The sequence below is a fragment of the Hylaeus volcanicus genome, chromosome 8 (genome assembly GCF_026283585.1).
Source record: "Hylaeus volcanicus isolate JK05 chromosome 8, UHH_iyHylVolc1.0_haploid, whole genome shotgun sequence".
In the NCBI taxonomy this organism is placed as follows: Eukaryota; Metazoa; Arthropoda; class Insecta; order Hymenoptera; family Colletidae; genus Hylaeus; species Hylaeus volcanicus.
The window spans coordinates 1,594,639-1,618,026 of NC_071983.1; the positions used below are offsets into that span (position 1 = coordinate 1,594,639).

The 23,388-nt window shown below is 46.7% G+C and overlaps 1 protein-coding gene and 1 long non-coding RNA gene across 3 annotated transcripts in view; one reads left to right on the forward strand and one right to left on the reverse strand.

The window, feature by feature from the left end:
• Positions 1 to 23,388, reverse strand: part of LOC128881516 (zinc finger protein 395) — a 97,401-nt gene that overhangs the window by 32,756 nt on the left and 41,257 nt on the right. For both annotated transcript variants that reach the window (XR_008458096.1, XM_054132635.1), the window contains exons 3-5: positions 13,356 to 13,573; positions 12,407 to 12,726; positions 9,328 to 9,399 (exon numbers count right to left, since the gene is read on the reverse strand). Coding sequence is in view for 1 of the 2 variants with exons in the window: in XM_054132635.1 (XP_053988610.1) it covers positions 9,328 to 9,399; positions 12,407 to 12,726; positions 13,356 to 13,573 (610 nt within the window). In the remaining variant the exon portion in view is untranslated. The remainder of the gene's footprint in view (positions 1 to 9,327; positions 9,400 to 12,406; positions 12,727 to 13,355; positions 13,574 to 23,388) is intronic.
• Positions 2 to 3,252, forward strand: LOC128881522 (uncharacterized). Its single transcript, XR_008458097.1, has 3 exons — positions 2 to 1,392; positions 1,970 to 2,144; positions 2,377 to 3,252. It is a non-coding gene; the product is annotated as an uncharacterized LOC128881522 (long non-coding RNA).

A 23,388-nucleotide genomic window follows, 5' to 3' on the forward strand; every position in this document is an offset into this window, starting at 1 on the left:
TTGAGTTTAAAATTGGTAGACCCTTCAAGCTTTTCTGGTTTCATTAAAAACAAAACGAAAAAATGTGAAAATGATGAAAATCGGAGGATAAGTTATCGAACGATACATTTTTCCTGCTCTCTGTTTTTCCACGAGAATTGAATTTGAATTGGACGAGTGCGCAGGTACTCGTCAAAGCCGCCATCGTTGCCTACTCGCGCGCTGCTATATATTCATGGCCATTACATCACACATATCGAAGCCATTTAACGCATTGTCGTACGCTAACCACTTCTGCATCTTTGCTAACCGATATATTGTCGAATGTTTCTCCTTCGTTAACGGATACAAAATTGACTTCGTCGAAACGGCAACGTTCTAACGATCAGAAGAAACTTGGATATTCTAAAAAGACTTGCACTCGCTCGAGTACGTTAAATAAACCGAGTGTCCGATTGCGATGAAACTTGCCCGATTGGTTTCCAATTTGAAGAAAGATAGAAAACATTCTCCTACTTCGTTCTCATTTTTTTAAATTCTTTTTTTCTATTATCATTATTTAATATTTTAATACTTTCCTAATTTCTCGATAGATGAGAAGTTGCAATGTTCCTTCGCGATAAAAAAATGTATGAGAAAATCTATTCTAAAGAAGCGACTCTCAGTACGTCTCCTGCAACCATGACCCTCCTCAAAGAAGAAGACCTCGCCTCCGCGAAATACGAATTCCTCTTAATCGATTAAACGCCGTCTCAAAGTCGAAGCCTGCCTCTGCTCGCCTATCTGAGAGACTGAATCGCATGGGCAAACGTTTCTACCACGGTTGAATACTTATGGGGACAACGGTAATTGCTCTGGACGCGAGGAAAGTCGGTTTTAAGTGGTATAGACCAGCGGATGATCAGCCCTCTGCGGCCGAACGAAATGTTCGTGCGATCAATCACCGATGAGGCAACGCGTCGGGTTTCTCGCGCTAGAGTCAGCCCCGAGACAACGTGGACGTCAAATTGAAATGAATTACAGGCTGTGGAAAATAACGTCACGGGCAAGGAGCAGCTCGCGTTCCTTCCGGGCAAATACTAGTTTCGCAATGGCCGATCTCGACCACGGGCCGCTTCTCGCTCATTAGTCGCGGCGTCAAACCTTACAAGGTCGGTGTGGCTAGTTTCCCAAGGAGATGCTTAATGAATATCCATCTCCCGGCCTTCCGAAGAACTTGCACGCATTGTCTCTCGATGTTTGCATTCTGTGGCTGGTTGGCAACGATCACTTGGCAACGACAAATCGAGAGATTCGCGATCGATTCCGCGTGAGTCCCGAACCGAGGTACTATTTATAGGAAGCTACGGATGATTTTACATGAACTCGGCGATTCGGGAAACCACAACCCTTTCTCGTGGAAAACTTTAGCAGGTCTGTGGTATTTAGGGATTTCGAGAAACTCATTGAATTTCTGTCTCCCTCGGACATTCTTTTCTTTAAGTTTAAATGTATGAAAGTATTTAGGGATATCTACTATTCTTTGATTTCATAATTACACGACTCTTCATACGTGACTCTCTGTGTCTAGTGTGAAAGTTCACTTAAATCTCAATGAAACCAACAAAACGAGCTCGTATCACGTTTCCTGAAATGAATATTTATAGCTACAAATGCAATTCTTCTGCGCCGTTAGCTCGCCTATTGAATACTCGTCACGTTATACATCGATTCGATTGAAGAATCTCATTTTCAGCTATAAATATTCATTTAAAACCAAAAAACCAAAAAAAAAAAAACAAAGTGATTTAACTTCCATGTTCCTCTCATCAAATCCATTCATCTGTCGTCAGTGTTTTATTTATCCGCTCTCAGAAGGAGCTAGTAAAACTATATTTCATATATTTTAATAAAAATAATTCCTGGTTTCGAGGAACTTAAACGATTTCGTTAATATAATTTCTTGTCAGAAAAATAAATAACTAAAAATTGTTTGTTTCATTCGTTTCAGATGATCACGCAAACTAGAGCCTTCTTAAACGTATCTTGGAAACATGTTTGCGTTCGCAGAAATACTCCGTGTAATGGCCACGATTCTGTTTATTTTTCTCCTCGGTGGAAATAATAACAGACTTGAAAAATTAATTCGAGGAATACCGTGATTGTTTTTCACGCGTAAATCGCATGTTAGTAATCCATCAAGTTCCGCGGAGTTGTACGAGAAACGAGACAACTTTTTAAGCGAGAATGTCGCTGTTGTGACCAAATTCATTCCATATTTTACTCTACTATTCCACTAATCTATTTCTGAACGGGGCATTCGATGTGTCGCAACCGTGTGAAATGTCGCATTGACGTCGAAAATCTCGAAACAGTTCTCGCTTCGATAGTTGGATTGAAACAAAGTTTTAATTTTAGATCCATCGATCGTTACATTCGACCATTGGCATCGTATATAAGTCGAGATGACATCACGTTATTAGTAATATTATTATTAGACGAAATGATCTGGCGAAACCTAAACACGAAATCTCTTCGCTGATTATGGCGAACAGGAACGATACTCGAGAATATAGTGCGCCAAAGTAATTTGAATGATGCTTAGGAATGCTATGCGGCACCCTCTACGTGATTCGATTCTCAAACGATGATCGAATAGCGCGATAGAGAGACTATGGCTTTATCGTACCTCGAAAGTATCAAAACAAAGAAGATGGAAAAGGTTTCCTACGTCTGTAGCGTCAGTGTCATGGCCACCGATTTATGTCACGCCTATCATGCACGTGTGTCGGCAATGGAATCGTTTCACGCGTAACACGATAAATTGACATCGCACCGTTAGATGCAGAGTCGATTCAAAGAATCTCTGATTATACATTTTATATAAACATACATGCGTTATGTATTATGTATCTTTATCTAAACCTAACCCAACGCGTTCTTCCTAGTCGTATCAAGAGTAATTGATTTAATTATGAGGTTGCGTAACCATACCGTATTCTGCTGAATTAATTAGAGACTAGACGCGCGGTTTATAAAAGAAAAGAAGCACCGACTGAATCGACATCGCGTAAACAATACGCTATTTAACTCCTAAGTAAATGCAACGCGGAAAAAGTTACGTCGTCATAGATTCCGATTGTTTCTAAAGAATTTCTGTATGGTGATACAATCCACGACCATTCCAGTGAATGAAGCGTTTAATTTAACGAGATGGCTTCATTATTAACCACGCGACAATTTTAAAGCACTCCTACCCGATTAATTATCGACGATTATACAGCTAATATTCGTTTCCAGATTACTCCGAAGTAAACTTCGCGAGAAAAAAAAACCCGCACAATTTGAATATGTAATTCTACGCGCGGCAAATTGTAAGTTCGACAATTTCCAGGGAGTTTCGTAATAGCAAATTTTGTGGAACAGTCGCCGTGACGAGGAAAGGTAAGAAGGAGGAATTAGAACGCATAATTGCACACCGCGCATCGGGGCTGATCCTCGTCGGCGTTGTTGCTGGGCGCACGGAAATACGTACGACAGACATTACGGTGAACGTCAAGTTTACGCAATGTTATTACGTAAGACAGACGGACGTGTCACAATACGACCCGACGTCCCAGAGCTCGAGACGTACGCATATGTATGTACGTCGTTGGCAATGAATCGAGACATCCGCATCCGCGTCTGACGATTAACACCCGCTGAAAACTGTTTCCCAATTTCCACGAATCGCTCTGGTGCCTGTTCAAAAATAATTGCTGAGAATTTCGCGCATCTATGTAGGTTAGTACGCGAGCAGATCGTTGTTCCTGAGTCTTGACTTCGTGGAATAAAATGATAGTATTACTCTAAGGACAAATGGAAAAATTAGTAATTTTTTCGCTACAAGTTTATTCCACGGATCGTTATTTTCGCATAGGTGCATATACTATGCATGTATTTAGCGTAGGTCTTCCGTTTGCATAAATGCACGAAACGTATAGTCCAGTTATTAGTTTGCACGATAAACAACTTTTAGCAACGGTGGATAGCCTCGTTAAAAAATTCTGGTCACCGAGTATAGATTCTATCCAGCTCGATATTTGGACGTTCATTTCATAAGAAACGAAGCTTGAGACTGACAAATATTTGTGTAACATACTAAATGCTCGAAGGGATTGAAACTCTCGGATTGGGAAGATCTATATCCCTGAGGGGATCTGTCCTCGGAGACTGGTGTCGACAAAATCGACACGGATCGTTACGTATTCTGCTTTTGTTCGAATTACGCAAATGGTATGTAGATTTACGTAATTGATTGGTAGCCAAGTAACGCGATGCCTGTTCCCAGAGATTTTCCAGTAACGACGAAACGAAACGGTGTAAGCTGTTCTACTCGATGCGGTGTATTTAGTGTTTAGTGTAAAAAAGAAATTTCATATTTTTGAGTCAACTGGAAAACTGTAGATTAGGCGAGAATGAGGATTTAGTTAAAGTTTTGTTGCTTTTATTCGCAGGAACTTTTAATTAATTAAAAGAGTCCAGTCTTTCTTTAATATTTGAGCGATCGAACTGCTTGAATACTCGAACACCGAAAAATTTCACCAAGCGGTTTTTATCGACGAGAATTCCCGGTGGTAGTGCAAATTGCCATGCAAACGCAACAACGAAGTTTTAAGAACTTCGTCGGAAGCCTTGTCAGACTATACCACGCGGTCGTAAAAAGATAGAGGTCGTCGCGTGGACGGGGCCAAACGTGGAATTATTAAACTTAGTTGGAAAGTAAAGTTTAGTTTAAGTTTTTTTTTTGCGGAACGAATACATTCTTACTTTCTTTGCGGTTCGAGATAATTAAGCCTCGGCTGAAGGGATTAAAATTAACACGTTCGCTATCAGAAATTTAAAAAAAAAAAATTTTTTTTTTTAAAAACAATATAGAATTCATTTGCTGCGAAAACATCATTTATGCATTTACGATGCAATCGAATATAAGAAACATGCATTAAATATAGCCAAAAGGTAGATACACTAATGTGCAACGAAATGTTATTACATTAATTGATAGAATTTATTCTAAGTGAGTGATGTTGTATTTTTTGTATGTTTTCCGTGTTAGAGTGTGTCATAAATGCATAAAACCCGCAGTCTAGTAATTAGTGTCTCGATGGAAAGTCTGAGTGTAACAGTTTGAGAGCAATCATTTTCTGTTTGCAGAGTCTGAGTTTGCCTTTGGAGTTGACAGTTGTTATATCACGTTAAGTGTGCTTACGTATCGAAGGTGAATGTCGCGTACCGTAGGCGCTTACTCAGTGGTTACTATTTTCTTCCCGGAATTTTGGAATCGGTTCTCGTCAAGGTTAACGGCAAAAACGGCCCCGAACGCGCCTGACTAGACAGCGATAAAAACTCATTTCCTGGGTGCGAGGCCATCCGTGGCCTCGAATGCTTAATTTGGCCCCCAACAGTCCATTAACAGCGATGGTGCAACGAAGACATCGGATGTTAAAGCGTGCTTCCGATATTCCACGAATTCCACCAAGGAAATAATTTCGGTGGTCACTTCTTGGATTCAACGTTTAAAACATTCAAGATGGCGGTAGAGAAAGTGCCTCTAATAAATATGAATATTGAGTTCATAAATTAGATAAATATTTTCTGCCTACACCCACTTCCTCATCTCACCACGTTTCCACAGTATCTCTCAAGATGAACAAACGATTACGATGCAGCGTTCTATCGGTGGACGCGATTAAGTCAGCCGCGCCCTGCACGTGCGTCAGACGCTTATGGCCGACATGCTCGAGCAAGGACGATTGGCTAACAATCCGCCAACGGGATTAGAAAAGAAGAAACAAACTCGAAATCTCGTGTCTCCCTAAGAATTTCGCCCACCCTCGATTTTAATCGCGATTACTCTGGGACCTCGTCGTTCGCCGCGCGTGTCCCTTCAGCCTCGTTCTGACGATGCATCTTCGCTAAAAGAGGGGGTGGGTGGAGTGCTCTCTATCGAAGACGATGGTCAAGGCTCCCCGGCGTTTCGAATTCGTGGCTGCCCCGAGGGCCAGATGGAAAATGGTCGTGGTAAAAAATAGTGGAAAGAGCGGATCGCGGAACTAGAAATAAATCTTCCACACGCGCACGCTCTACTCGCCTCGGTAATGCGCGCGCGAGCGTACATCGTGCTTGCACACGGATATTGTTTCGCGCGCGTGCAGTCAGGGCCACGGTGACCTTACTACCTTCCCCCCCACCCCCTCGGCCCTCCCGCTGATTGCACCAACCCACCGACCGCCCCTCGTGGCGACGAAGGACCGCTCCCCGCGGTTCCCCGCCGGTCCCCTGCAACGCTGCACTTCGGTGGGCTCGCAGGTCGGCTGGGGGGCAAAGGGAGGGGCACGTGCCACCGATGACGTCACGTGGTGTGCACTGCGACGACGGTGCAACGCCGGCGCCGGTTCTCGCGGCTCGAGATCTAGGTCCATGCGGAGGCGTGCGTCGCGATGTCTCTTCTGCGCAGTCGCAACACATCCCCCCCCCCCCCCGCCGCGTCCCCTTCGTTTGACTGTATTCCCCTCGCGCGGTGCATAGAGGCTAGACAGAGACGAGGCTCCGCACAGGAGCAAACATCGCTGTACGAACTCGCGTTTTTCGATCACACGAACGCGATGGAATGTTAACGATGACCGTTGTATATCTATCATAAATGCACGCGTCTCCCGAAAGCTGAGCGGTATCGAAGGCTACGCCAAGAATAAGCCTTTTTCACGAACAGAGGGGAAATATGCTCGCGAAACATAAAGCATATGGCCGTCGAGAGACTTTTATCCTTTTTGTTGGATGACAGAACGACCATGCGAGATGTTACGCGACGATATCTCGAATCCTTTTTATCTTAGGATGCAGATATTTGTGAGGTGAACCAAGTACGAGACAGAGTCAAGGAAAGAGATACACACAATAGGGATAGCCGAGTCCTGGAGGAGTGGTCCCCCATTGCCCAGAATGTTGACCTTTGCTTTGTAATGCACATTCCTAAAGAAGAAAGAGTGTCGCCTATTAGCTGACGAAGCTGCATTCCTTTCTTCCAACGCAGAACTACTAAGGACAGACACGAGGAAGTCCACTGTAGCGTGGCTCCCAAATGGTCGCCCAAGGCCACTTCCTTGACTGTGAAACACGCCAGAATACGTCTATTTTTACGCCAGGCTAACTGGCCCCTGGTTTTGAAACAGAGAGGACCAGTCTGCGCTAATAGGTACGATAGAGCTAATCCCTGACGAAGCCGCCACTGCAACACCGCGTTGCCGTACAAAGGATGGAGAAATACGCGGAGGCTAACACGATTCAGGATCCGCGGAGCGTGGATGAAACGATGTTTACAAGCATAGGTGACGCAAAGTCTAGATGACACAGTTCAGATGAGAAACTGACCGAGTGGGTGCACTACGATTTGTACAATCATGGTTAATACGAGTGTTTGAACAATACTCGCCACGTGGAGGATGTTAGGTTGCCGCGCAATGCGTACGACGCGAACATGCCGCTTTTGTTGCAACTCGACATAAGAATTATAACAGAATAAATCGGCACATGAATAATAAGAATACCATACTGCTCCACTTGGATGGATACTTTCCTTCGATAAGAACACATATTTGTTTTAGGTTCCGACTAAATTACTGTTACGAAGAAGGTGGTCGAAAACCTCAACGACCTTGACAACCTGCAAAAACCCGCCCGAATCGAGCATGTAATCCAAATCAACCACAGACCTTGAGAGTCTTCCGCTTCCTGTTCACTGCGTGACAAGCGCAGACGAATTTCGACGAAATCATACGTGGCCGTCCAATATGTCACGATAACGTCAATGTTGCAGCCACGCTATCAACGTCATTAACGTTATTTCCTGGTAGCGATTATGCGTGAACAGTTCCGAGAGATAAGGATACAAAAGAAAGCAGATAAGAGGCGCGATGCAACCGGTGTTTCCCTGCAGTGCAAGAGGAATACGCGTGAAATATGAGGACAGATGGCAAACGTGGGCAAAATTGATACATGAATTTCGATTAATTACTGTACTCTGCTATCAGGGCTGAAGAATGAAAATGCTGGAGGACCGAAACGTTTGTTACACGATTCGAGGCTGTGTCTGCACTTCCCACCCGCCCTTCCCTTCCGTACGTGCAGAGTCCAGCTCGCAGGCGTCGACATGAGAACCGCTTCAACGCGAGTGAATGCAACCTTGGACCATAGACGCAACTCTTTTCCGTATATTAATACAACTGCAGTTGATAGCAATGTTTGAACGATTGCTTTGAAGTATCGAAGAAATCTGCTCGACTGATTGTTACCTCCAACCATATTTTTTTTTGAAAAAGCACCCTATCGTCAAGTACAAGAACCGACTGAAAAGAAATCGTTGCCATTGTTCCTATTGGAAACCGAACGCGTAAAGGAGTCTACACGGTTGCAGAACAACCTGTTGTACGCCTCGTGTTGAATGGCAGCGCACCGCTGACAAGCGACGTTGCAACTCGATGCACAACTCATCGCATGATAAATCATCGCGTCTATGGTCCCTATTAATAGCCGTTGTACTAGCCGTCGTACGACTCGGCCACGTTGAACGGCAGTACGGCACGGACGTGCAGCTATCGTTGCAACCCGCTCCTCGTCCAATGATAAATCGTCCCAGTCCGCGATCTCTGCCACGCTCGAGCTCCAGAGGAGATGCTAGGGGATCTCGAACGACCTTGATCGCCTACCACGCCGGATATCTTCGACTCAGGTGAATTGGGTCAGGTACGCGTGGCCAACACGCTTCCAAGTGAAAGTGGCAGCCGGATCGAAAATTATGTACTCCCGCTTCGAAGCTGTTGCACGAGCCACCCGGTTGCTGCCCGCGCGAAGAATTCCAACGGTACTTTGACCAGGTCGCGTTCACCGGAGATGAATGAGACCGAATGAGACTTCGCGGTCGGTGAAAGTAGGAGGAACCTTCGGCTAACTGGGTTACGAATGTTCTCGACGATCCCTGGGACGCTACTTGGCATTTAAACCTCGCTAGAGGATGAGCATTCGAAAGTTGAGGGTTTTCGTTACGGCTACAGTCTCAGACCGAGTAATTGTGGTCAGGGTCGCGGGATGAACTTTCCTGGGACTGATCGTGGACGATGTTGGAGGAAGTAAGATACTTGGGAGTGGTGGAGTGGTTTTTAAGAAATTTGGAACATCCTACGTTGTTGAAGACTGTCTCCTAACTGTTCACCATGGAACCTCAGCAACCCCCTCTTTCCACTCCTTCTTCCAAAACGTCCCCCAAACTGGCCAGCACAGTAGTGCAACTATTTCAAGTAGTCCGTGACGACTGAAGGTAGAATGTCGACTCACCTGTTCGCTCTCGTAGGTCGCGCAGTTCGTGGGTCCGTTCTCGATGGGGTCGCGGTTCCCTTTCGCTCGGATCTGAAAAACCATAAGGGGAGTGCGTTAGCGCAGGCCTTCCGTTTTCGTCGGTGGTGCTCAGCTCTCAGCTATTTTCGGACCCAGTCGGACCGATTACGCCCCGCGGAGCGCGCGCCTAAGTTTAGCGCACGGCGATAATACCCCAAGGTTCAACTTGTTAGCCATCTTACGAAATACCGAAAAACACCGAGCGCGTGTTTACATCCTTGGCTCGGCCGCGGGTTATGTCACCGCCATGGACTTGGCACGGGTTGCATCGAGGAGTCCGCGATGCAGTCGCGTCGACGTGAGTTGACGACCTAAAACGTCGTTGAGTTGTTTGGATTAGGCGATTACTAGGTGTAAGCTTGAGGGCCCACTCAAGGAAACCTAATAGCAGTGTTGAATAAATAAATGGTTGTTACAGAACTCAACACTTGATCTGATATACGACACGGTGACTACTTGCTATTGCATGATTGGAACAAGAAGAATTCAATTGTCCCTGAATTTGAAGAATCCTTGATTCTAATGGTCCTTGAATTTATCGTGATTGTCCATTTTCGCATCTTTGAATTTATGAAAGAAGTTAAGTAAGTACTTACACCAGTAATCGATACCTGAGTAAAGAGGACGGAATGGAGTAACCAAATGAAAAATTCTATCATCGATACAACAACAAATGAAACTAAATATGACCAGATGCAAGTCTTTCAGATAATACCCATTGTGTGGAATCATGCGACACGTGAGTCACTGTGGCCGCGTGTTTCACCGGTCAGGGACGAGGCTCGTGCCAAAACCTTTGGCGGTCGATCGATCCTCCTCAGTTCTCACCTTTCCGTCTCGTATTCTGATTACGGGTAGCGATCGATACGCGTTACGAAACGACGAAAGTCAAACGTGCGTTTCGTCGCGGCCACGTCGGAAAGAGAAAACTTCTCCGGGAATCTCTGAATGCGCCTCACGCCGATAACGGTTGTGGCCTTGCCACGCTCCAACGATCGGGGAATCTCGCCGCTGGTTCGCGTTCAGATTTTCATTTAGATCTGAACTCCACCTGCGATCCAACGATTACGGGTTACCGTTACCTCCCGAACGAGCCTTCTGAATTTTTACGAGCTCGAGCACACGGGAAAGAATTCGAAATCGTTTCGCTTCGGTACACGAAACGTTTCGGTAGTCGGAGATATCGAAACCTATTGGTCTATTAAAAACTTTAAGAGTAGTTTCAACATGGAAATTTAGATGGAAAAAGCACTGCAAATGTCCCTAGTTTAAGACAGAATTGAATAAAAATATGCAAGCGTATCCTCTGGTTAAGTAAGCTAGACTTCAAGATATAATACAGACAGTGATACTACAGTTGGGCTCGTTAACGAGACTCATCTAATAAATCCCGTCTAAAACACGACGCTATTAGTCGTATGAATAATTTGTTCGAACTAATTACGTACTAATAAAGTATCAAGTAATTGCAGACTATCCTCGCGATTAATAGTGTCACTTGTAGATAAGCCTCACCGATGAGTTCGATGAGATCCAGGACGAAAGTGGTATTACAGTCACAAGAGGATTCCTTTCACAGCTAAATAGTTACTATTTACTAAACAGTCCACGGCCGCGGTTTCTCTGCAGAGAGTAGGCGGCATGCATACCGATGACTCAATTTCAAATTCCCCTGTTCTCAATTTTTCTACAGCTGCATCCAGTTTCCGCGTTCCTAAAATCTCAGCTCGGAGAAGCGATCGTAACAAATATCGCGGCGAAGCTGTTTGGTAAACATATTCGAGATACGGGTGAAACTTCATCGCAAACAGATGCTGCGTAATCCCCAGATAACTACGCGTCGCAATACGCAGCGAGATTCCTCGTTCTTTGGTTCGGCGATCGACGCTGGATCTCCATCGACGCTGATCCAAGGATGAGTTCGCAAAATTGCGATGCATAATTATGAAATTCATCTCGAACGCTTGCGAGAGGAAGAAGATGAGTTTGGTGATTTAATTAATTAAAATAGACCCCAAGAATGAATAATTCACGAAGGAAGGAGGTGCATAATCGACGAAGTATGTATAGTGTAGCTAGAAAGGCTGGATGCAGGACGCAGGATTTCTATCTCCGGGTTAGATAGAGTTGGAGACGCGTATTCAGGGCGCAGCTCGTCCCTAGGGATCGGAATCGAGGCCACGAATCGCATGCATGCGGCGTGCGAGGTCCTCGAGGCGCGTTGCGCCAGTATCTTACGCAACCCGACACTTTGATCAGTCTCGTTGACGTTAATTAATTGTAAGCCTCGGATGCGGAAGGAGTGTCGGGGGAGATAAGCTCGCCACGTCTTGGGAGCGATTTAACTGCGCGTCCAGCTTGGGTGATAACCTTCGAGCTTTCAGGATCTGCGAAAAATTGTCTTCGTTTGCGTAGTTTCGCTCTAGGATTGATGTCTACGGAGTTTAATTGATCGAGTTGCTGAGTAGAGACTACGATTCGCAGGTCTAGATCCGAGAACGTATTCGTTGAGACAATTGATCGTTATCTAGTCCAAGGTGGACCTTGATACCGATCTCGGTACTCGACCCTTTAAGATTGCAGCGTTATCTTAATGGAATGGTAAAAGATATAAATTTCTAATTCATTGAATTGTGAAGAACGAAATAAAAGGGCGTTATCTTTCAAGGCGGGTTTCGATACGGACTTTTTTAAACTAGTCGCGGAGAGGGGTAGAGTCCAGTCAACTACTATTCCGAGAATAAAGAATCGTCATCGTTCTCCGACAATAGGTTGCCCGGTTCCTCGGCCAAGTTAAAAATAACCACGACGATTGACTGCTACCCCCGCTAATAATATAAAACCGTCGTTCCTGGAATCCCGCGGACGGAACAGATAATTCCCTGGATCGCCTCCCAAGGCCAAGTTCATCGACTGGGGATTAAGCGTTGCAACAGCGAGCGTGTTGCACTCGAATTTATCAGATAACGACGCCGATCGATCGCGAGAGGCAAGAGGCGCGAGACGGCCGTTTGCTCACCTTCTTCTTGCGGGGGTGCTGCTCCTCGAGGTAATCGGGGACTATGCCCTCGTCGAGGGTGGTGGTCGAGCCAGGGGTGCTGCTCGACGACGAGCCGGACACGTTGTAGGGGTAGTGTTGCTGATTGTGCGCAGGATGAGCCGGTGTCGGCCATAGAGAGCCCGTTGTCGGTGCCCCTTCGTCGCTGAGGGGTGGACTGGGGGTGCCACTTCGCCATGAAGCCCCGCTGCTGCTGCTGCTGCTGCTGTTCGACGTGCCGCCGACTCCTGGTGAGCCGGCGACGACGCCGCCACCCCCTCCTCCTCGACCTCCCCAGGAACCTTCGAGAACGGAAACGGAATTTTCGATTAATTAATTATCTGGTCGGAGACCCGCCTCGGGATCGCGAGGGTAACTTCCCGATTGGTGGACCGTAATTATCGTTGCTCCAAAGTATCGGGAATAGAGCACGTTTTAATTCGGTAACTACAGAAAACCTCGCAGAAATAATATTCAAAGTACGTACCTTCGACATACAGTCAGTCCCGACCGACTGTACGTTTCAAGCATTAGACATTTAGTATCCAAAAATCCCCGTGAATATTTTTCGCTCCGAAAACAGCTACGTTCCCCTTAACAAAAAGACTCATTCCGATCTAAAATCTACATGCATACATGTATCTTTTACAACTAAAATGTCATAAAAACTCCACTCTGTCCCACGATTCTTTTACGATCTCCCGAATTTGAGACAACGGACGAAGATACGTCGAATTAGAGGCCGCGATACGTAAATTGACGACTTCCCCCGAGATGAAACGCGATACCCAACGCAGCGAGGAGATCGTGTTTCGGTGGTGGTAATTCGCCGGCTGAAAGGCTCCTCGGCGAAAGAACAACACGCGGGAATAAAATTAGGATCAATTGCCGTGTTCCCGGTATTGGCAAGCACTCGCCGCATGATACTGACCGTAATTGTTTTGGCAGTGAAGTGGCAGGGGATTGTGAGGACTGTGTGGCGAGCATGAGAGCGACATGAGGACCAGCGCGGCGGTGCATTCGTCCATGCAGTCGCCGCGCTCGTTGGTACGACAACCCTCGCGACCGCATCCATGGGGTATTCGCTCGTTCCAACCGCTGTACAACCGTTCGGAATCGTTGCTCGAGCTTGGTCGCCGCTTCCTGGATCTGAAACCGTCATAATCGATATTCGTGAACGTTGCCACGCAAATTACTACTTCCACGGTGACCCCGTTCCATCGGTAACTTGAAAATTACAACCATACGGGATTAATTCGTTTGCATTAGAAGGGGAAAAGACGAAAATTCGTTTCGATCGTTATCGTAGAGAAATTTGTTCATTGAAAGAGACTTTACTGTACTTTTATTTCATCGAGAGAGCGGGACTACTACACTACTAAATATTGCGTGTGGACTGGTCATCGTAGAAAGTGAATCACTTAAAAAATATCAATTGTATTTATAAAGAGTAACGCAATTGCTCCAACTACTATCGTGTAAATAAATGTCCAATTTTATTGCACCCTGACGAGAATTACCACAGCGAGCAATTCCTGCGTCGCTGGTCCCGCGGACGTTGACCAGCGCGCCTCCGAGTGTCAATAAAATGGCGGCCCGTTTAATACCCGAACCCTTTCGCAGCGCACCGATCCCATAAATGTAAAACGTTGGCTAAATCGATGGGGGAATAGCGGGCACGAGGAAGTACTCGGCCAGTTATGAGCTCTCTTCGAGGATTAGCCTCGAGCGGTGACCGTCAACTACTGTTTCCAATAGTGTCGCGTACACAAACGCACGGCCAAACGATCAATTCGATGACGGAGAAGGAATAACAGAGATTAAACCGGTCACGTAACACTAATTCGACGTAACACAGCGTAACGCAACGAGATTAGGTGGACGAACACCCATCCCTACCCTCAAGAGGAAACGTTCTTTTTTTACAAGTTAACGCTCGTCCGCTGTGTCCCGGCAATAAGAGACCTTGTCGTCCGTTAGATAAAAAAGAAAAAGAAGTAATAACCATCCCCGTACGTAGAGAGGAGAACAATGGTCGCGCGCTGTTTGTTCCTGGAATTTCGCGCTTCTGCGATTACGTAAAATAATGCTTTTCCAGCCGATACTCCCCGGGTAGCGCGGCAGGTCGTTGCACCGTAATGTTTCTAATGGCCGACGACGGTCTCTGAATTACAGTTTTCCGAGAAACGCTGTAAAGATGGCCAGCGATAACGCGCTGCCAGGCATCAACCTGTTCTCGTAGATTGGTACCCTGATCGTTTTATTTTTTTCATCCCGTGCAGTAGTACTTTCTTTGTTCGCGACTTCTGAACGACTGGTTAACATGTAGACTATCGCGCCGCGCTCATCGGGAGTCTTAACGGATCGCTGGTCGGTCGTGGAGAATGAAAAAAACGGAGTTCATATTTTTGATACCATCAATTATCGCGTTCTGCGTCTAGTTTCTGCGAAGGATATATATCTATGGAGGAAGGAAATATGGGAAAGCAACGAATCTTGGTGGGTATATGTTCTCCTTCGGATTACCATGGATTTCAAATATACCTCAGATTTTAATTAATCTTCTGCATCAGTCGCACGATGCTTCAACGACTCAATTACATTCATTAGAAATTCTAGCTATTGTCGCGATTAACGTGTGTGTCGCACAGGAAAAGCGTACGCGGTAACGTGGCGGTTAGAAAAGTCGCTATGCCACTTCTCACGATTGAAATTTAAATAACGAACGCGAAGCGGGCAACCTGTGACGAACACCCTTGATACACCGTTCCAGCGAGTAGATCGAATGTTCCTCGCAGGGACACTCGACACCGAGCAATCAATAGAAACCCCGACTTTCTAGGAAATTACGGGGTAAATTTTCCTCGTTATCTGCACCGATCGGATATCAGCTGGTCCGAGGAATCGGATCGATATCGACGTCCCGCGAGGCAACATCGACTGATAACGTCGACGTCAATCTTTGATAATAATTCGCAACACCTTTCGATATTTAATATCTTTCGTGCAAGATACGATGCACACGATGTTTCTCGATTATTTCTACACGATACCGATACAATTTCTGAAACAAAGACTGAGGAGACAAAGTAAACGATGTAATAGGTACTTTGTTCCGAACGAGACCCGATATTTTCAAGGTTCAGGACCTTTCCTCCACCAAACGTTGTTCGGTATCGCGAAAAATTCTGTACAGATGGAGACACTTCGCAACCCGGCATCACTGTACAAAACGCAAAGAAATCATCGAGCAACGTCCCAAGCAGGCGTTAGCTTCTGGTTCCGCGAACTTTCTACAAACCAGGCACCAGGTTTCACCTTCGCGACGCTCTTTCTCCAGGGGGAGGTCCGCGGAGACTTTCATGCCGTGACTTTTGAGACGGAACGCGGTTCTCCAGGTAGCTACAACATACGGGGACGCGGAACAGAACGTTGCGGGCCCCGTCGACAGGCGTGCACACCGAAGGACAAGCTCTACGTACGCGATATTCCGCGCGAGTGGGGAGGAGAACACGACGCGAAACGACGTAGTCAAGGCCGCGCCGCTTAGCCGTTCCGCTCGGACCGGTACATCGAGAGTCGAAAGTGAAACGTCGCGTTAGCCAGCGCAAGGAATGACGCACGAACTAGACGGTATTTCGAAAGTAACACCTTCTGGGTACACACGCTTCGCCGTCCCGTTTTCGTGCCGTTTGCGCGTTCGCCTAACCCGAAGCTCGACACCCGCCAGCGCTCGAGGTTGATTAACCTATCGAGAAGGGGGTGGAAACGAGCCCTACGAGCTTCAACGAGCAAGTTCTTGTGGCTGGCGATAGCATCCATTGGAATTGGTTGGTAATGGTTTGGAGAAGCAAGCGATATAGAATTAATTGTTTCCAGTAGCTTGGGGACTTCTCAGAGCTCTGATGATTTATCTAACTGGAGTTACTTTCGATAAACTACGGTTACGAATTCTCTCCTGCCAAGAAACCCACGATGCAACGTTAAAGATCCTATTCATCCGAAATGGCAAATGGTAATCTTCCCGTACCGATTGTCGCAACATTCTCCCTTGAGCGCCGGTGGGAATCGCGCATAACGGGCCCGAAGGCTACGCATGAAAGTCGAGAGCAGAACAGAGCCGACGGTAGGTCGATAATTACCGTCGAATCGCAACAGGTAAGCAGGAGGCAGCCACGGGGAACAACGGAAAATACCGTCGTGTGGAAATGTGGATGAGACACTGGGAGGAAGGGTAACCATTGGGCTTCGAGGGAGCCTGTGTACCGTTAAAGCCTCCGCGAGCCGGAACCGAGGATTCGTTACGCGATAATCGCTTGAACAAGTTAATTGCGTGCGAACGTTGTCGACCATCTGGGCAAGGAACCTCGTGAGAGGGAGCACGATGCGACACGAGTTGTTTATTCGCGACAGGATGACTCTGATTACCTGCAGTCGACGCTACAGACGCTAGACAATGCACCCTTGGGCCATTGACCAAGTTGCCTTTCTTTTGCTCGTGGCCGAGTTAGATAGAATCTATCTGTAAAAGCTGAGTGTATGTTTTTTATTTAGTCAATATACCAGGTTTACTTTTCGATAAGCTACCACCTGGTATCCAAGTTCCCAGCCACCCAAATCTTTGACAAAACACTCTCTCCAAGAAGGTCCGACCTCCACTCCAACCGTGGCCCACGAAAGTCCCAAATGTCCCCGAGAGTTCGCGCGTTGGAAGCCGTTTGTCCTCGCGGCAGTCGGTTTAATTAAAGAGACGCCGCGTGCCGGGTCGAACTATCTCTCGCAAAAGACTCTCGACAAAAACAAAAGAGAAAGTAAATTGCCCCGATACAACGCCCCGGATGCTTGCCCCTGGCTCGTACTTGGACCGATCGACCCACTCAACCCGGTTGGGGATAATCTTCCGTCGTCTCTGTCCCTCCAGAGTCCTCTTTTTCTGCTGTGATCACGCAAGGGGGGATGGTGGTCGAGCTTTGCGAGAAAAATTGGAGCGTGGGAAAGGGAGTGACGATCGATCGACCTTCCTCCGATACGACTGCGCTCGCTGCCAGGTTAGACGCGCTGGCTGCGTTCTCCGAGCAAGGTAACTATCGTTGGCACCCGAGGAGAATGTCTCTCTCGGAAGATCTCCCGGTGTCCAAGAAATATGCGAAACCAGTGGCTCGCTTCTCGGTAGCTGACGTTGTTTACCTTCTAGCCAGTTTTAGGATCTATGCTTTCTTCGTCGAGGTCACTCTCTTTTTTCGTGATAACCACCATGAAAGTTGGTCGATGCAATAATTCCCCATTACAAGTTGGGGATTATATAAAATCACCGGTGAATTTGATAAATATTCCAGAATTGGAGTCTTAGGTACTTTGTCCTTTAAGTCGAGAAGAGTCCATCCTAAATTCCTGTTTGAGCCTGGCCAAATCCTTAACTCGCAGATCTACGAGAACCTTCGCATTCTCATCCTCTCTTCCTGGCCTGATGTTCGAGTCCAGCCTCGCACCTCGGATGCATCCGTAGCGACATTGGAACAGACAGTATCGATTCGAGGAATTCTCGTCAGTTGCCAATAGCGATTCATGCGTGTCTCGCTCTGGCAAGCCTAGGGGCTCGAATTTACCGGCGGCAATTATTCAAATTCACGGAGCAGAGTTTTCCAACGTCTTTGTCTCCGTTGCAGCGGCTGGCAGAAGACGCAAATAAAACGTCCGCATATTAACGAGCAGCGTTATCGTCGCACGGTGACGTAACGTTACGCAACGCGTTCCAACGAAGGACAAGGCCTGGTGCAAGTTCTCCGCGACGAATCGATGAACCGGAGGATCGTAAACGCTGCGACGACCCTTGGATCAATGTACACCTTAAATCGACCGCGATCACGTGTAGCTGTTTACGTGTAGCTAGTTACCTTCGATAACGTGACGAGTCTAGAAATAAAGCTAAGAGACACTATGTAAAAACCGATGCTTGTGACTACTTGTTTAAAATAAAAATTCAGATGCTTATTGTACAGCTGTTAAGCAAAAGCATCGGACTATGAAAGAGAGTCTAGTAATGTTTGAAGAGAAGGCAGCTCGTGTTTTCGTCGATTTTTAAGCCTAACGACACTACAGCGTGGAGAACCGTGTACGTACAGTATGCGTTCCTTCATCTTCGATTTAATTTGACCTCAACGCGCACACAGATCAGACTGGGAGATGCTGTCGTAAAGAGGAGAGGCTCTTCCGTGTCCTGGCCCCGGTACACGGCCGCGGTTGCCCCAGAAACCGTAATGCACTTCTAGTTATATGGGTCGGGACGCGCGTTGATCCATATTCGGAATACGACATCCCCGTGGCCGGGTAAGTGGGTCAGCGACTCGCTAGGCACACGCGGAAACTCTGTTGCCAGCCAACAACCCCTTCGTTCGACGCTCCGCCAGCTCCTCCCATACGGAGGTACAGTCGCTCCAGCGTTCAGGTGACAAAATCGTGTCGGTTCACTTCAAAGCGGGACAGAAGGTTTTACTTTTCACCCTGGGATTAACGAAATGATGGTCTTTGATTCGCTTTGTATCTTAGGTGTGGTTTCCTGGAAAAACGTTGAGCTTGGAAGACGTTTCACTTGGAAAATCCCGTACAATGCATCGGTGATCACCGGTTCACCACTTTTATGAAGATGTAAAGACGAATAGTAAAAATTGATATATTTGGAATCGAGAACGACTGCACGCGGAAAATACGGTCGTTAGAGGAGATACATATAGCAAAGTCATAAATTAGCACGTTCGCTGCGGTGCGGGACATGTATGCTCCGTGTCATATATCCTTCCTTGCGTGCCGTACTTCATTGAATCTTCTTTAAATGTTGGGAGTATATCTCCGTAATTTTTCCAGGATATTTATCTTACCTCTTGGCCAACATTCAAGTCTTCGCCTTCCACCATTAACCGCAACCTCGTCGTATTTCCTTCATCAAGAATACATGCCTTTTTTTCACGGTGGACAACGCGAATTATCTTCACTGGCCGAAAGAACAATGGCAAGTATCCAAACCGCTGTGTTTTTGGGTACCTTCGCCGAATATACTGTCCGTGTTTTTTCACGGTAAGGTATACTATGTTAACTAAAGAATCACGTTGAGTATCTAAACCATTGTGTTCCCAAGAATTTTCTGGAGTTACCGAACATATTTTTCTTTTAGAAATTGAAACAAGGATATCTCAGGTGTCTCAAAGGTTCGATGCAGCTTCCAAAAAATCCCTACCTTAACATATCCCCAAGAATCTATTCCTAGACTGTTGGATACGCGAGATCTTCGCTCTTTATTATTTCCTCTATCTCTCTACATCCCCGCTTCGCGATAACCAACACGTACCGCGTTCAGTAGTTGAAACAAGGATCTCAGGTATCGAAACCGCCGCGTCCCGCGGAGTGCTCGCTATACGTATCTCCCCATCGACTACACGTATCGAGTGACAACGGTCAGCCACATGTCCAAGCCGGTGTTTTGCAAGCGTAATCAGCGAATGGACGAGCAACGCACGTGGGCGATCGTGGCCTCCTTAGGATCCCCAGCCTCTCGGAGTGCATCCAGCAAAACACGAGGGAAAGGATAAGAGCGTTCCAGTCTGTATGCATAAATGATTTGTTCCCTAACAGCTTCCATTTTGGGGAACCTGTTATTTCGACCACGTGAAAACGTACCGGTACAAACGGAGGTGTATCCGGGTTACGGAGTCGAATGGCGGGGTCAGTCCATCGGATGAAGGAACGCGGTAGCCCGGTGGCCTGTATCGAGCGACCCGATTCCGCCGCGGGACAACCCGGACAACCTGATTCCGACTGCGTCGACCCCATTCGCCGACCTGATTCGCCCAATCACGCTGCCTCCGAAATTTACGGCCACGGGGGAGCCGGGAGCCTCGAGTAAATTCCACCACCCCCTCCCCTCCTTTTGCATCAGGATGAACCAGCGAGGGGAGGATGATCCGAGCGAAACTATAACGTTGTTGAGTGATTGGAAACGTCGAGCTTTGAACGCTAATTTCGCGAAGGTTCGAGTCTTTTCATGGCGAGTGTGATTCTTGAACTTGACATTCGCGTTGTATTTTCAACTATGCAATACAAGGTTAAAGAACCAAGCCCCTTAAATCCCAGGCGTACTCTTGACACATTTCCTAGCAGAAATAAATCTCAGTTTCACTTTCTTCCCTCGCGAACGATCCCACCCCGACACAGAAAGATTGTTTAAAGTTTAAGCAACGTTTGTTCCATCCAAGAGGCCAACTACAAGAACGAAAAACCTCGAAAACCATCCATTCGATCTTCCTCGACGCAAGGGCGTCTAATTAGTCGCGTTATCTTGTCGACCTCCCCGCCTCGCATCTTCCATCCGAACAAAAGATCGTTCCGAGCGAGTGCATCGCGACGTCCCTTGAAAGAAAAGCACCGGCAGACAAGGTCTCCAAATTTTGCAAGGTAATACGTTCACACATGCGCGGACTCGCGCATACGCGGCAAAAGTGTTGGTGCACGTGTACACCGTTCCCGTTTCATTGCCCCAGATTCGCCATTGGATAGAGAGTGACCCACCCCTTGACCAGTCCAAGTGGGAGAGGGCCAAGAGCGTCGTCACGGAACCCTATTCTTCCTCTGCCTCGTCTCCTCGGCCTTCATCCACTCTTCTTGTCTTCCTCCCCCTTTTTCCTCCACCACCTCAACAAGTAGCAAAGGTTGCCAAGTACTACAACAGGTTCGCCTTATGCACTGGCACGTGCAACCGAACGTAGGCGAGAGACACTTCTATCTTTTCTAAGCTGTTTATCGAAGGCCGCATGAATGTTGCATAAATCCCACCCGAATAAACAGGGGAATGGGATTGCGATCTCGATGAATCACTGTATTCGTTTCAGCCATGAATTATCAGCGAGCTGTACGCTTCGCGGGATTACTGCTAGTTTCCAGGCTTAACCCTTGCTGGGCTTCTGTGGAACTAATTAGGCGTATGGTTTTGTGGGATGAGGGGCGAATGGAGAAAATAGCGAGTTATTTGGGGGAATGTAACAGAATTATGTATGCTTGCTATTAAATGAGTACAGCGGAAGGGGAGGGGGATTATTAACACGTTGACTGCCAGACAAATATTCTTGAAAATTTCTGTTAAAATTCATGAATTTCGTTCAAATTCATTTTCTTTCGTGCTTAACTTTCAGAATTAATTTTTTTGATGCAAGTGAATTGCGAATTCGCTGATGGAGGAAAAAATTGGGCGTCAGGGAGAAAGGTGAAAGAGGGCGAGGTGGAAGGGAGTCGCTGTATAAAAGGGCGAGGGGGCGGGAAAACAGGACGGATGAAAACGACGCGTGGCTTCGTGTACCTGACCCATTTATGCGATGCGACTCCGCACCGGTGGCTACGTAGCTGTATCGATCGGCCTAGATCCGTGGCCCCAGCCTGGCACGACCTACTATTTGTTAGGCCACCTTAACCACCCTCGTGGTACCGCTCTACTTACTTACTCTCCAACGTACCACCTCCGCCACAATTGCGACTCAACTTTCGACGATTCTTAATAATCTCGCTCGCCAGCCCTTAACAACCTTGCGTTCGAAGGTCGTCGATACCTAGATGTCTCTGTCCAAATTGAAACGCTAAGTGGAAACTAATAGACTCTAATGTTCCCATCTTCCTTGGAAACCCAAACATCTACCTGGTAACGATTCTAACGATTAATTTCAAGTTCCTGAAAGTTTCGAACACACGGACGAAGTTTACGACTCGGAGGACTACTTTTAATACTTTTAATATTTAATATGCCCCTAAAATTGAATTGCTTACAATTTTTAAATTAAAAAGGGCCAAACGAAAATTCCAACGGGGCACTGATGTTTGCAAGAAGAAAATTTTGAATTGTTTAATACTGTGGGGCCAACTTCGCAGAGCTAAATAAAATCAGGATGTAATATACACGTGTTTAAGAAACAAATCAGTTAAACACTACTGCGAGATCTAACTTCCCAGCACTACCGAGGATCGTGATAAGCGACCAATCCCGTACGATAAACAGGGGAAACAACTAAACAGCTGTTTACCGCGTGGAATTCCGCGACTCGCAGTATTTACACAGCACACACAATCGTGGCCGTAATTTACAAGCGTCATGGAGACAAGAAGAGAAGACGCGTCGCGCGTTACGCTGACTCCTCGTAAGTACATCGCTCCAATTGTCGTCGATGTTGTCTCAGCAAACGAGAGAAAACGTTGGAGTTGAGTATGGTTTCGTCAGACGCGAGGGTTAAACATTTTTCGAGGATAAATGATTGATTTTATTCGAGTAATAATTTAGCTATCGTCATGGTACGTTCACCTTGCGCCAGTTTAAATTCGAAAGAGGTATATCTTTTTAATTTTCACCGTTGACCTCATGCTTGGAATACTCCTGAATTGCATCGTGCGGATTTTCCTCGACGTTTCGGAAAGTCAGTCCCATGTAGTCGAAGAGCAGAAAGTTTCGCGAAACAAAAATTACATCTGCCAATTGCTGGCTGTAGGTCAAGATCGCGCGGCACGTTGGCATATTTTGTCTGCTCGAGACCTTGGCTCGCGTGTGTTTAGGTTGCACACCGTCACCAGCGAACCGTGTTCTAACGTTTCTCTTCGCAGCCTCGTCCTGGCTGGCCCACAGCCTTGCTCGGCTCCCGTTTAGAACCGCGGAGACAATCGACGGACACCATCGTCTATGGATTGCTCTAGGTCAGTTAACCGAGGCAACCAGAGATCCTCGCTAACGACCAACAAATGGCGAGCAAACTAGGCCCATATAAGTTCCTCCCTGAGAATGGATATCTCGTGGATGCGATCTGCCGTGCGCGCCGGTCTACCTCTCTCCGGTGTCCCTCACTCGTGACGTCTTAATGGAATTCTAGACTGTACATCATAATTTGTCCTACTTGTCCAGGTATTCCGCCAGTGAAAGTCTTCCTTTGCTTTCCACCTAT